This window comes from Ixodes scapularis, unplaced genomic scaffold (assembly GCF_016920785.2).
Source record: "Ixodes scapularis isolate PalLabHiFi unplaced genomic scaffold, ASM1692078v2 ptg000292l_1__unscaffolded, whole genome shotgun sequence".
Classification (NCBI taxonomy): Eukaryota; Metazoa; Arthropoda; class Arachnida; order Ixodida; family Ixodidae; genus Ixodes; species Ixodes scapularis.
Window position 1 is genome coordinate 219,078 of NW_024609951.1, and position 14,899 is coordinate 233,976.

The window sequence follows — 14,899 nt, forward strand, 5'->3', positions numbered from 1 at the left end:
ACTATCGATAGTACTATCGATAGTCGACTATCGAAAAACTATCGATAGTACTATCGATAGTCGACTATCGAAAAACTATCGATAGTCGACTATCGATAGTTCTGAGACACTATCGATAGTTTTGGAAAAACTATCGATAGTATCGATAGTCGATTTATCGATAGTTTTGCATCACTTAGACACAGTCGAAATCCACCCGCCCCACTCCCGTCACCTGTCCAACGGCCGTCGAGGACGCGCCCGCGTCCGAGCCCAGCAACTTTTTCTCCGCAATCTATCCGAAATGTCTTCAAGCCCTTCGCAGTGCCACCTTTGAATTGGAAAGTGCGGGAATTGGGCCGTGAGGATGCCCGACTAGGTCAGACGTGGCCCGCGGAAGCCAAGGGGTAAGAAGAGGAGGATGACACAAGGCAGACCTCGGGCGGCGAGCTCCAGGATGGTCGGCGACGGAACGTTGAAAGGACAACGAGATGCCTCGAGATCGTCCAACTGTGAGACAGTATATACCTCGTACCTTGGTTTTTGAGATCTCCTTCTGTGCAAAGGAGGCTGGGCCTAATCGAGCGTTGGCTAAATTGGAAACCCACTAAATTAACTTTTAAGGCTTGGATAATCGTTTTAACAAAATTAAAATAGCACATTTATTTTGATTCTTTGTTCAACAGTCACGTAAAATATGTTATTGCCAAGACAAAGGGTCTTATCTCTGCTCTTTCTCGCTTCCATGCAATGGCCAAATCGGTTGTGTTATTCTTCGAAATAATAATTAAATGATTCAGAAACTACTATCGGAACTAAGTCATCAGCACGTTCGATTACAAAAGTTATGTAAATCTGCGGTTTTGGAAGGGTGCGTGATACTTGAGTGGTCACTACACGCCGCGACGTATAACTGGCACTTAGAGAAAGCCGTTACATAACGTATGGCTCACTACCGCGACGTCAAGGAAAAGGAACGCAATATTGTAAGTTTTGTCAAACACATTCGGTCATGCCGCTCATTGACGAAAACTCCAAACAAGGACGGGATTCTTAATGCTAAGTTAATCAAATAGCTAAGCATTGGGAGTAATGTTATAACGTTAATGTTATAACATTAAACCTACTTTTCAGGTTCCGCTACCATATATTTTATTTAATTGTATGTACCTTCACCTGGCCTATCCAAGATTTCTCTTTCTTAAAAGAAGAAAATAAACGAGTTTCAGTAGGTTTAAACAAGCCTACCTTCCTACAAGACTTAAAATACGGGAAAAAGCGAAATTTGGAAACAAATGAAGTTCCGAGCTAGGACTTTCGGCACATCAAAAATATATTTTTTGCCCAATTACCGTATTTTCCGGTCTAAAATCCGGTGCGTATTTCACCATAAAATATTTTGGGTTCAAAATAAAAGTTTCTGCTTAAATAACCCGCACTCGGAGCATTGTCCCACGCCGTCCATAGTCCACACTTTGGGCCTAGTGCAACCATAAAGAAATATATCTATATATCTATATATATATATATATTGTGGTGAAGAAAGTGTAAGAAGAAGTCAGTTCGCCCGAGACCGCCATCGTTGAGTTAACTATCCACCCAATAAATCAACCCTTCTCAAGTCTTACAGGTTGGTGGAGGTGCGAACAACTTCCTCACCTCTAGCTAACATCCTCGAGCTCCGCAGTGGCCAAACTGCGCGACTAACCATGCCCTCGTAGTTGTAGTGAGTCACCAAAACAACTGGAACGATTCCTTCAAACTGGCCAATGTCGTGTTTTTTCTGAAAGCCACGGTGCTCCGATGGTTCGACAACCACGAGCACACCATAAACTCCAGGAATGGGTTCAAGGCCCATTTTGTCGAAGCCTTAGGCAAACCAGATCGTCGTAAACAGCAGGCCAGGAGCCTATTGCTCCGACGCTCCCAAATTAAAGACGAGTCCGCTACCGCTTACATCGACAATGTTCTACGCCTCCCCCAGCGAGTAGACTCCCAGATGGGAGAGCGCCTTTAGAGCGCGCGACACTAGAGCACCGACGTTAGAGCGCACGACACGAGGGCGCTGCGACAGTAGCGCGCTTGACACTAGAGCGCACGACACGAGAGCGCATGACCAGTTGAGTGCACGACACGAGAGCGCATGACCAGTTGAGCGCACGACACGAGAGCGCACGACCAGTTGAGCGCGCGACACGAGAGCGCACCCCATTTGAGCAAACACCGAAAAATGTGTGATGTACCCGCGGCTCCACAGGCAGAACAAAATTGTGCGACTCATCGGATTGAAGGATTGGTGATTTTCGATTCATTAAGTATGCCTTTAATACAAATAAAAATGGTACGACTCTTTCTAACCAATTGTTTACTGAGATTGGTGAGAAAAGGGGGCAGGGGAGTGGGCTGGGGCATATTGGTACCGGGAAAGGTTGCAGTTGAGTGTAGCAGCGAGTTTGAGATTTCTTCACAGTGCTGCGGTGCGCCTCTCGGATATTCTATAAAAAGTTATTCTTGACATGTATTTGGGCTCCGATCTATTTGGTGGCTATTTAGACACCCCTCGCATAAGCTTAAATGGTATTCTGGCGTCGATGTTCGTAATGAAGAAAGATCACCGCTAAAAAGTATCTGTAAAACACTCATCGATGGAAAGCTCAGCGCAATTTCATCGCATGAAGATCTTTCCAGCCTTTTAACGGATACAGGAAAATCTCCCCTTAAAATCCGTGATATACAATATCAAAAAACTATTGAAGCCTTCATTAGTTTTTCATTTAGAAAACGTTAGAAAAAAAGTAAAAAAATTTAGAGAAAAACATGGCAGCTGACCTTGGCTAGGTCACCGGCAATGTTTTTTTTTTTCTTTCTGCAAAAATGCACGGTACAGATATTCTTTTTTTTTTTCTTAGCGCTTTGTAACATATTTCGGTTTCTCACATGCAAACATTTCGTCAACTCATTTCGCAATGTCACTGCTAAATTACGCGGCATACATCCCTGCCAATCGTACATAAAACACGCGATGACCCGAAGAAGTGGCCGGTCCGGTCGGGCCACTCGCTCTAGAATGGTTCTGCGCTCTCGTGACGGGCGCTCTAAAGGTCTATTCACACGGTGCACCTTGCTGGCGAATCTTGTCGCGAAATTAGGTTTGGGGAGACAGATTCCCCGTCTGAACGCGACCGAAAAACTGGCGCGCCTTCGAAATACGTGGCGCGTGGTCCTCGCTTCTGGAGCAATTTTTCGCTGAAACCTCACCGAGGCCTGTCAATCACCCGAAGGAGAAACGTGGACGCCGCCAATGGCCGCTTGACTTCGCTATGACTTCTGACCTTCGAGGAGGAGCGAGCTTTTGGAGGAGTCTGATTTTCGGCCGATTCCGTATCCAAGCCAAAGACGAAAGAATAAAAGCGAACATGGCGACCGACAAGCGGAGAAGCGGTGCGTACTGGCGACGAGTTTTGTTCCTACTCGGTTGCAGGTAGCGGCGCTTTAGCAGTACGGGTTGGCGGCGCGGTGCAGATTCATCAACAGTCGCAACGAGTGCAAGCGCCGCAAATATAGCCCGTTTACATGAAAGCGGCTTCAGCGCATCGACTTCACTAGTTCTTCGAATGAAGCCGACGCGGCAACGTTTACGTGAATGCGCACCGAATATATTTTGATGAGTCATTGTGATAACATTGTAATTTACTAGATTTTGATATATGGATATTTTGTATATCTTGTATTACTGCGCAGCAGCTTTTCCACAATTGTTTTCTTGTTTTATGTGCAACCATTGTTTTTTGTAGCGTTATTTATGTTTACCGCCCACCCTGCTTGGACCTCGAAAGGTCAGCAGTATGTACTGAATAAATAAATAAATGCACGAAGGTGGCGCCACGCCGTGTCAAAGCTCGAAGTTATGCAGTTCCGGCACCACCCGCACCACGTTTTCCGGTGCATCGCACTGGAGGCCTTTCGACGCGTTCAGTGAACGTAAAGATGGTGCCCGCTGTCTTCGGTGCTGTGGAAAACGTTACGAGACGGAAGAGACATCAAAACCCAAGCGTTTCGGGCTCGAGGCCGGTTGCCGGGTCACTCTGGACCACGGTGTAAGATAATACTCTTCAGGCGATTAAAGCGCGCTCCTCGCGACGTGCCCGATAAAGTTCGCACTTCACTCCCTTCACTATGGTTTCAAGCGGCGCCGGCAGGTGACTCGTCGACCCGTGGGCACGTACAAGACGGCTCGTGAAACCTCATGTACCACACGCGCAGAGCTCCAGCGAGGTTGTCGTACGAGCAGAAAGACCACGGGGTACCGGGGTGTCATGGCAACGAGATATTTTTTTTCCCTCTTGCAAAGTTTCGCCGTTTGGCGGCCGGCGATACTGTCAGCCGCGGGCACGGTGGCCGCGGAATAATGCAGCCTTTCGAATGCCCGTCGAACGAACACTATCTGATTCCTCGCGCCGCGCGTTCAGCCCCGCCGTGTCCTCACCTAAAGAGTGTATCTTACACCGTGCTCTGGACCAAAGGCGACGTGTGTGCACTCGCTTTGAGGAAGCCTACGCAGCTTCCGCGCTTCGCCGCGCATGACCTCGCCGCGACCGGACCAACCGGACCCCGAGTCCGAAAGGCTTCTGCGCAGCCAGGAACGGCACCGAGGTAGGAGCTGCCCGTTCTGCGCTACCATGCAGTGCTCTACCGTGCTCGGAGCTCTCGGTGTCGTTCGTGCTTGCGCCGAAGCCTTTGGGACCCCTTCGGACGCGCAAGTCGTACTTCGCAAGGCTTGGACGGGGGCCCCCTCATCGAGCAGCTCCGCTATATTCCGCTTACTTATGATGGCAATAAAAGCTCGCGTTTGTTCTCGGGAAAAAATTGCGGGCGACCATACGGGACCGTTCTCCGCGCCGCCGACGAGGTTTGCCGTCACCATGTTCTCAGCTGTTCACTAGCTCTCGCAGCGAGCGCCTTTCCATAAACTTCCCCGTTCCAAAATGCGATGCGACCTCCGCGCGCGCTAACGTCGCCGCGCTCTCGAGTCGCGCGCTCTAAAGGCTCTGTTATACTCCGACGTAACGCGTGCGCGCGTGCGAGCGCGTCACAGCGACGCCACGTCGGCGAAAACCCGACGCTGTATACTCCGGCGTCTTGGCGTAACCGACGCGACCGGCGGCGTTCGACGCAGCATAACCGCCTCGGCGCCAAAATGGAGCATGCCCTATTCCGCGCCGGCCGCGTCAGCGACGCCGGACCAGGATGCATCACGCGCTGGCTCCCAGTAGCCCTCGCGCGGGCAGCGCGGCGAATACGAGCAAAGCAGACGACAGGAGCACCACTCCGTATGGCGTCATGTTTGAAGAATCGGACTCGGTCGTCGAGAATCTGATCGAGGGAATTCGTCCTCACCCGTGTGTCTACGACACGAGGAAGCTTGAGTACCGTAGACCGTGCGCTTGACAAAGATGTACCGTATGTACATTGACCGCCTACGCTTGCGGCGCAGGTGGTGCACCAACAGTGCAAGCGCGAGTTTTCGTCGTGCAAGGTACGTCGACGCCTTCGCTCGAACTTGGCGCCCAAGAAGCGCGAGCATTTTTGTCTGCTATTTGAAACAAAAAGGAACCGGAAGTGGCGCACTCTCACAGGAAACGTGCCCTCGTAGCCAGATTCTGCGCATGCGCCGCGCTGGCGACCCACCGACGCGCGCCGCGGGAGTCGCCAGGGCCGCCGGAGTATAGAGAGGTCGAATTTTCGACGCGCGCGGCGTGACCGACGTGACGTAGCCGACTTCGGCCAGCGTTCGCTTGCGCGCGCGTTACGTCGGAGTATAACAGGGCCTTAACATCGCGGCGCTCTAATGTCGCGCTCTAACGTCGTGGCGCTCTAGTGTCGCGCGCTCTAACGTCGCGGCGCTCTAACGTCGCGCGCTCTAAAGTCGCGGCGCTCTAAACCCCCCCCCCCCCCCCCCCCCCCCCCAGATGACCGAGGACGACAAGGTCCGTCGTTTGCTGGAAAGACAGTCATACAAGATTTTCTATCGTTGCCCCGAAGTCCCCGGCAACCGTCACCATCCTTGTTGCAGAATGCAGGAAATACGAAGAACTCGACGGCGCACGAATTTCAAAAGGCCCTTTTGAACACCTTCCCGAAGTGGCCCACAGCATTCCAATGGACAACGGTCTGACTACCTTGATACGCACCATTATTCGTGAGGAGCTTTTAGAATTCAAGGCGCAGCTACGGACGGCTCACGATGGTCTGCAGTCCAACGGAGAACTCCGAAGTATTCAAACTACGATCGAGAACGAGATGCGTGCTGCATTGCACCCCTTGACGACTACGTCACCTGCTTACTCACCAGCGGCACCCGCAGTCACCTCGCTCTTAGCCTACCAGACGTTCCCCGCTACGCACCCGCCAGCTTAACGAAATCAACCGCGTCGCAGAATAGACATCTGGAAGACCGAGGACCGGCAACCTATATACTACTACTGCCATACGCCTGGCCACGTTCTGCGCTACTGCCGTCGGCGGCTGCATGACGCTGGCTACCATCGATTTCTCCCAACAAATCGCAAGCATGATACTCGAACCTGGTGACACAAGAGCAGAGAAGTTCAGCTCAACACCTTACGAGGTACTGTGACACGTTTGACTTCGGCACTGATACACTGCAAAGTACACCAATTGTACATCATCACACTGACACTGATGACTCACCACCCGTTCGAAATAGACCATACAGAGTTGCCGCTCCTGAACGTCGAATCATTCAACAACAGATCGATGACATGCTTAAGAAAAAGGTTATTGAGTCATCATCCAGCCCGTGGTCCTCTCCGGTTGTGCTAGTGAAATAGAACGACGGCTCCTGGTCCTTTTGTGTCGATTATCGCAAACTCAACAAAGTCACCCGAAAATATGTCTATCCGCTACCCAGAATTGATAACACGCTCGATAATCTACAGGACTCCTCTTATTTCTCATCAATGGACCTGCGCACTGGCTATTGACAAAATCCGCTTGCCGATACCGATAAACCGAAGACTGCTTTCGTCACATCCCAAGGTCCTTATGAATTCACCGTAATGCCTTTCGGCCTTTGTAATGCGCCTGCAACCTTCGAGCGCATGATGGACTCCTTGCCGAGAGGACTAACGTGGAACATATGCTCGTGTTATCTTGATGATGTTGTCGTCTTTTCAACCACGTTCACAGACCACTTACAGAGGCTCCGTCAGGACCTTGACTGCTTCCGCGCTGCTGGGTTGCAACTAAACTCCAAAAAGTGCACTTTTGAGGGAGTACGCCCGGATCCTCAAAAATACAGGCAGTATTCAAAATTCCAGTCCCGAAAAAAATAAAAGATGTGCCGACATTTTGGATCTATGCACATATTTTCGCAAGTTTATACGGGGTTTCTCGGATATTTCCGAACCACTTAACCAGCTGCTCCGTACAGGGGTTCCCTTCAACTGGACTCTGGCCCAGCAAGATTCTTTTGGCACACTCAAGAAAACTCTAACATCCGCTCCTATCCTCGATCATTTCATTGAAAGTGCGGATACTGAAAGAAGAACAGACGCCAGCTGCCATGGCATCGGGGCTGTCTTCGCTCAGGTCATCAACGACACGCAGTGCGTGATCGCATATGCAAGCCGTACTCTTACCAACTCTGAAAGAAACTTTTCTATTACAGAAAAAGAGTGCTTGGCCGTCATTTGGGCAATCTCAAAGTTTCGGCCATACCTCTATGGCTCTCTCTTCTGGATAATAACAGATCACCACACACAACTTGCTGGTTAGCTGCTCTCAAAGGTCTCTCGGGACGACTTGGCCGATGGACCCTGAAACTACAGGAATTCGATTTTACAGTTGTATTCAAATCAGGTAGAGAACATCTCGATGCTGACAGTTTATTCCGATGTCCACTCCCTTCTAACATACCTGCTCCGAATCATTTTTCTACACTCGATATTACTGCCTGCTCCGAATCATTTTTCTACACTCGATATTATTGCCACTGCCACGCTAGATACCGTCAATATACACTCCTGCCAGGTGGAAGGGGGTGGACTAAGACCACTAATTTTCTATCTTCAAGAAATCAGCACGCCTTCCCCCACTCCACGCATCAAGCGTCGCGCATGGCTCTTCCAACTTCACAACGGCCCCCTCTACAGAAGAAATTATGAGCCACACGGACAACCCTGGCTACTCGTCGTCCCTCGCCGTCTCCGAAAAGAAATCATAAAAGCAAATCACGGTGACCCAACCTCTGGTCATCTAGGATTCGCCAAGACGTACTTCAGAACACGCACAAAATACTTCTGGAATGGTATGCACCGCTTAATTAACAAACATGTCAGGGCATGCCGCCAGTGCCAAACGAAGAAAAAAAACATCGACCAAGCCTGCTGGAGTCTTGAGACCCATTCCCCACCAAGTCATTCTATTGAACGCCTTGGTATCGGTTTCTTAGGCCCTCTTCCCTGCTCGGCGCAGAACTACAGATGGATAATAATGGCCTTCGACTACTTTACCCGATGCGCTGAAACTAAATCAGTGTCAGCCGCTACAGCCCCTGAACTCGCTGACTTCTTCCTTCACTCCATACTTCTACTGCACGGAGCCCCGCAAGCCATAATTACCGACCGCGGCACTCTCTTCGTCGCAAAAGTCCTTAATGAGCTTTGCGACCTCACGAGCACTGTCCATCATATCACAAGCGCTTACCACCCTCAAACAAACGGCCTCGTCGAACGCCTAAATCATACATTGACCGACATGATATCTATGTACATGGCAGAGGACAACGCAATTGGGAAACCATTCTGCCCTATACGTCACATATGCATACAACGCTGGTCGCCAAGCTACCACCAATTATTCTCCATATTATCTCTTACACGCACGTGAACCCCAGTCAACGATGGGCACTCTCTTGCCCTACCTTGATGACACATCCCTTGATAGTTACGCTGAAGATATATTATGTCGTGCGGAAGAAGCTTGCCAACTTTCGCGCATTTAAACATTAAGGTGTCAACAAGAGCAAGTCCTCCGCTATTCCGAAACTCATACTTCAGTTGAGTACACAGTGGGTGAAAAGGTACTCTTATGGACACCGTCTCCAGTTCCAGGCAAGTGCGACAACTGCTCAAAAAGTTTGAGAGGCCATACCACATACTTCGCCGAATCTCCGGGACCAACTACGAGGTCGCCCGGTTTCACCACACTCTGACCATCGCTCAAAACAAACAGACATTGTTCATGTTGCACGCATCAAGCGTTACCACCGTCCTGCACCTTAGCGCCGGATTCCGGCGCTTTCTGGACGGGCGAGTAACTGTGGTGAAGGAAGTGGTAGAAAAAGAAGTCAGTTTGCCCGAGACCGCCATCGTTCTGTCAACTATTACCCTATTAAATGAACCCTTCTCAAGTCTTACTATATCTAAATATATAAATATATCATGCATAGCAAACGTTGACAGGTGTCTACTGTGTTAGCTCACAAAGGAGCTTCTATCATCCGTTACCCATAAAATACTTCACGCCGTGTCAAAGTGAACGATCTATAGAAAAACAAATATAGAAAAACAAGTCCGTACCTGTAGATAGGCCGCATAGGGTAAAATTTCAACTTCTCTGGTGTATAGTCCGCGGACTATACACCAGAGAGAGACGGAGGGAGAAAAAAAATGGAAGTAGTGGAGAGATTGACAGCCGGAGCATACGGTACTATATTATTCTCCATAAAACGTTTTGGGGACTATATATCCGCATTTAATTGCTCAAAAGAGAATTGATGAAATCTGTTCAATTGTTATTTCAGATTTTATAAACATCATAAATTGGACATATGCCTGAAAATGCCCATGTACGAAACATAGCGTCGCGTCTACCTATCGGCCTTGAAAATTTCAATGTGCGTTAAATTGGAATCAACAAATGCACTAACAAGGTGACAATATTTTATTAATTAGTAGGCATACAAAAGACGACGTCCAAGACTTGCAACTTGATGTAGAGCTTGAAAAAACTCGTGATTGTTAAATGTTCACTGATTTAACTGATAATAATAACAATAATAATACATTTATTGTATGGAGCACAGCAATGTTTGCGTGACGGGTGCATCAAAGCCAAAACAAGGCTTGTGGGTTGCTACCCGAAAATTAACACTTTAAACATTGCTACCCGGTATACAAAAGGGAAATAAGACAGATTGACATACACACGTCCTTAGAATGTCCCAAGGTCATAGTCAGCAGTTGGGTGCATGCAACACACAGAATCACACTTCCAAATAATGATGCAAGTACATAGATAAGGTTTAAAATAGCTTAATATAAAAAAATAACGATAATCACAAAGACCAACATGTCGCGCCTGATGAGGAAAGGAAAAAGAAAAAATTGTCAGGCGAAAAACGAAATTGCAGTACACGGCGTACAACGGGCGATTGTCCAGGACGTCCAGGCTACACAAGTGCAACCCACACTGGGAAACACTAAACAAAGTAAAGCAGAGATCATCAAAGACTCATACTTCTAAGTGATTTCTTAAGTTTACGGAGCGAGGTGAGGCCTAGAAGCTCGGTCGACAGCTGTGAGAAAAGCTTTGGAACGTAATATGCTCGCGTACTTTTACCGTATCGGGTTTGCGCAACAGGTATTTGGAAAGGCTGCACGTGTCGGAGGGAACGAGATGATTAGCTTAAACTTTTTGAATTCAGAGCTCCAGGAATGTCGCAGAATAACTGTATGAACATAGAGGGTGTGAAAGTCAGGCATTTGAAGAATTTTGAAAAGGGTGGTGTCTTCAGGGTATTTGCATGATATAGGAGACACTCCTTAGGATCGCTTTAAGGATGCTGTCAATTCTAGCTCTCCAGAAAGCGGAACAATTACCAGAAACTGTTATGCCATACCGAAGGATACTGTACCCAAGAGTATGAGGAAGAACCTTACAAACAGAAAGAGGCATGATGCATTTGGATTTATATAAGATACAGCTAGCGCTTCTTAATTTTTTGCTAATATATGCTAAATGGGCATGCCATTTTAGGCCACTATCGAAAAATATACCAAGGTATTTAACACTACTAGCGTACTCTAAGGGGACACAGGCGCACTGATTACAAGCAGATGAGTGTAAAATAAAAGGAATGCTGAGATTGATTGTTTTATGTGGATAGTAGAAACACATTAGTTTTGTTTTCTTTACATTGATAGCGATTAGATTTTTCTCAAACAAGTCCATGACCGCAGTCGCAGGGTGCTGTAACTGGTGAATCGAGTCTACGTAATTAATATGTTGCGACATGATCACAGCGTCGTCTGCATACTGATAGATCTTGCATCCTGGTACATAGTTGACGATGTCATTTGCAAAGATGTTAAACAAAAGGGGTGACAAAATTGAACCTTGCGGTACACCTGCTTTTAGTTTGGTTCGTGAGCTTTGAAAACCTCCAGCAGATACCAGCTGGGAGCGATTGTCAAGATAGCTCTCAAAAAAAGAAAAAAAGGTGCCACGGAAGCCTATGCTGTGAAGTTTACGTAAAAGTAACGAGTGAGTAACGGGGTCGAACGCTTTAGATAGAATAGTGTTGACGTGACAAGGTTATTACCAAAACCAGAGTAAAGATAATCAGAAAAATCTTCCAGAAGGGGCTGTGTGCCCTTCCCATACACGAACCCGAACTGAGTCGTTGACAATATATTAAATTTATCTAAAAAAACGTCATTACCTGAAACACATGCTTTTCGAGTATCTGCACGATTATCGGTAGAATAGAAATCGGTCGATGATTCTCGATGTCATTTTGGGCACCACCTTTGTATAGAGGACGCACTATAGATATTTTAAGGTCGTCGGGAATCAATTTAGCCTCAATAAAGCCCTTTAACATAAAAAGAAGGACCGCTTTGAGACAGACATATTTTCTGCGAAGAACGGAGAGACGAATGTTGTCAATTCCAGGCGACTTGCTTGGCTTAAAGCTAAACAAGATCGAGTGCAGATGCCTCTCTTGGAGTGGGAAAAGCAACGCAGAGGAGCTGACAGTGTTACCTATAGGAGTTGGTGGATTTCTCGCCTGTCCAGAAAAAGTTGCAAAGAAAGCGTTGAAATTTTCTACATGACATAAATTACCGCCAAAAATTTCGCTTCATCCTATCGTCGATAGAGTGGCGCGTGCTAGTTCCACGAAATTCATTAATTAGGAACCAAGTTTTTCGTGCATCTGAACGAAATTCTGCTTATTTTTTCTGGTAGTAGTTTTGTTTGGCAGATCTAATCATTGCGTTGACTTTGTTGCGAAGGAATTTAAAGTCTGACTTCAACTGCACATTGTTAGGTGAACGACGGCATCTAGCCCATAAAACATTTTTATCGCTAATTGCTGTTAAAATATTTGTATTTAGCCATAAGAGGTCAGGGTTACGTTTTTCTTTTATGTACACCTCTTTCGGACAGGTATTCTAGAATTGTTCAAACAAAAGAACAAAGGTTTTATATACGTTACTGTGGTGGACGGGCTCCAGACATCCGATCCAGTCATATGACGAGACTAGCTTATCAGAGGCACGATTGTCTATGCTTGTTAGTTTAATACGGCCCGGTAATTTGCGCGATGCCAAGTTACCAAAAGAACAACGACAGGCCAAAAAGTAGTGGTCAGCAAGTTTTTCCGTAATAATTGCCGATTTAACAATCGACGCAGATGTTCTGATGTTGATATGGTCAATGCAGGAGCAAACTAGTCTGTCTATTATAAACTCCTCGCGAGTTGGAGCATTAATAGTGCACTCTATCCCATGCGTTGAGGAGATGGTTAAGTATTTGCACACCGTAGATTTGGTCGTGCTTAAGATGTCAATATTGAAATCTCCTACAACGCATAACTGGTCATGCATGGTGAGACTACTTATGTAAGAATCAAGTTCTTCCAAAAAAGACCCAACGTTCGTGGAAGGCGGTCTGTAGACTGCCAAAAAACTTACTGAGTTGCCGCGTTTCCTAGAGAAAGGGCGACACACTGCGTGATTTAAGTAGAAAGAAATATTAGTAATGGACCACTTCTCATTCACGAAAACCGCGATGCCACCTCCATGACCGGAACACCGCGTGTAGAATTTACCTATATATCCTGGTAAAGAAAATTGATCTGTAGCAACAGAGGAAACGCTTATTTCTGTTAAAACAAAGACATTTACCAGCGAACTAATATCCCTTGAAATTATCTCGAATTCATTCCAATGCTTTCATATGCTCATTATATTAATGTGTAAAACAGACAAAGAGTGGTCATGACAGACTCCAAGAAACTTTCTGAAGGACGGAAAATCTGAAACCTGAGCGAAATTGGTAATGCAACTAGATAATCTTTTCAAGGTCTAACTTATGGTTGATCCTCACAGGGAGAGAACCCTCTACCTTTCTGGCGTATATCTTAGCCCTTGTCACCCACACGAATTTATAGCCTCGCTCCTTGCCTCTCTGTCTCGCCTGCCAAAACAGCCCCTTGTTCGCACGAGTCAGGTTGTCGTTTAAGTACAATTTGGGGAAAGGACCAACGTGACTGAGTGAGGGAAGCTTTCCCCGCGCTTCCATCCACGATTCCTTCATGCTGACCGAAGCAAATCGGATTAGAATCGGCGGGGCCTTTTCGCATTTGGCAGGCAAGCGATGTATAGCGAGTATATCGGTTTTGTGGAAGTGAGAGATGTTCAGCTTTTCCGCGAGAGACTCAATTAAGGATAATAGGTCTTCTTTAGGCGAGACAGGAAGTCCGTGCACTTCGACGTTGGAGAGACGACTGTGCTGTTCGTTGTCGTTGAGCGCGCCCCGGATCTCTTGGATTTTGGCTGCTTGTATCTCCACAGTTGACTTGAGTTGCGACAGTTCATCCTGGAGACCTGTGCAAGTTTGCTCGTTCGCTGTTGCCAGCTTGAGAAGACGGTCATAGTCAGCGGAGAAGTCCATGGACTGTTGAATTTCGTTGATTGTCTCCCTTAGGCTCTCAACCAGTGGCTTTACCAATAAGAGTTGGTTGAGCTGCGCCGACAAAGACAGGAGGGAATCTACACTTACTTTCAGGGTGAGCAGCCCATCCAGCTTCTCAGTCACGGCAGCCGGCTGAGCAGATAGATTCTCCACACCCTGCGAGGCTTCGATCCCACCAGAAGGTCCCGCTTGACTCTCTCTCCCACGGCATGTCCGGCATATCCACTTGTCACGTTTAGACTGACCCATATTGGTGAACGTCTTGTCGGCGATACCGGAACAAGTCTGGCCCAAATGGTAAGCACCTTTGCAGTCTGGGCACGACATGTGCCTTCCATCGGTCTCCACTGACTTGGTTCACGCCACACACTCGATGGTTGGAGTCATAGTTGAACCGACGCGCAGAAAAGGTGGCGAAATACGTGCACTGCCGTTTGGCGCGAGAAAAGAGCAGCGAAGTAATGACCTAAGGCAATGAGGCAGGTAGCATGTCAGGATGGCTGCAGGTCTCTGCACACTGACGGCACGACGGGGCACTGAGAGCAGAATAAGGGAAGGTGGATACCCAATACAGTAAACCTGCCGGCGAATCTAAAGGGCCGGGTCAGACAGCAGCTGGGAAGGGTGGGAGAAGGCATGAGACGCCACGATACTTGGTCATAGATGGTCACCCAGGCATTTCCTGGAGCGTCAGAGTTTCTAGGCCTCACGGTGACAGAAAGCCCGAGACAGCTCTCTTGAAGATATCCCGTCGAAGATGATCATGACAAGGTCAGCACAACCCCAGACATCAAGTCTGTGGTCGGTTTGCCTTGCTGCATACCCGACCCGGAAGAATAACATGGAGCCAACGGTTTTAGCAACAAGAAACTGCATTTAATAAGACAAAGACAATCACAATACTAACATGGTTATT

The 14,899-nt window shown here is 47.6% G+C and overlaps 1 protein-coding gene across 1 annotated transcript in view; it reads right to left on the bottom strand.

Moving 5' to 3' along the window:
* Nucleotides 1-14,310, bottom strand: part of LOC115332033 — a 156,840-nt gene extending 142,530 nt beyond the window's left edge. The window contains exon 1 of the mRNA XM_040217489.1: nt 13,490-14,310. Within this exon, the coding sequence (XP_040073423.1) occupies nt 13,490-14,310 (821 nt within the window). The remainder of the gene's footprint in view (nt 1-13,489) is intronic.
* Between the last annotated feature and the right edge of the window lie 589 nt (nt 14,311-14,899).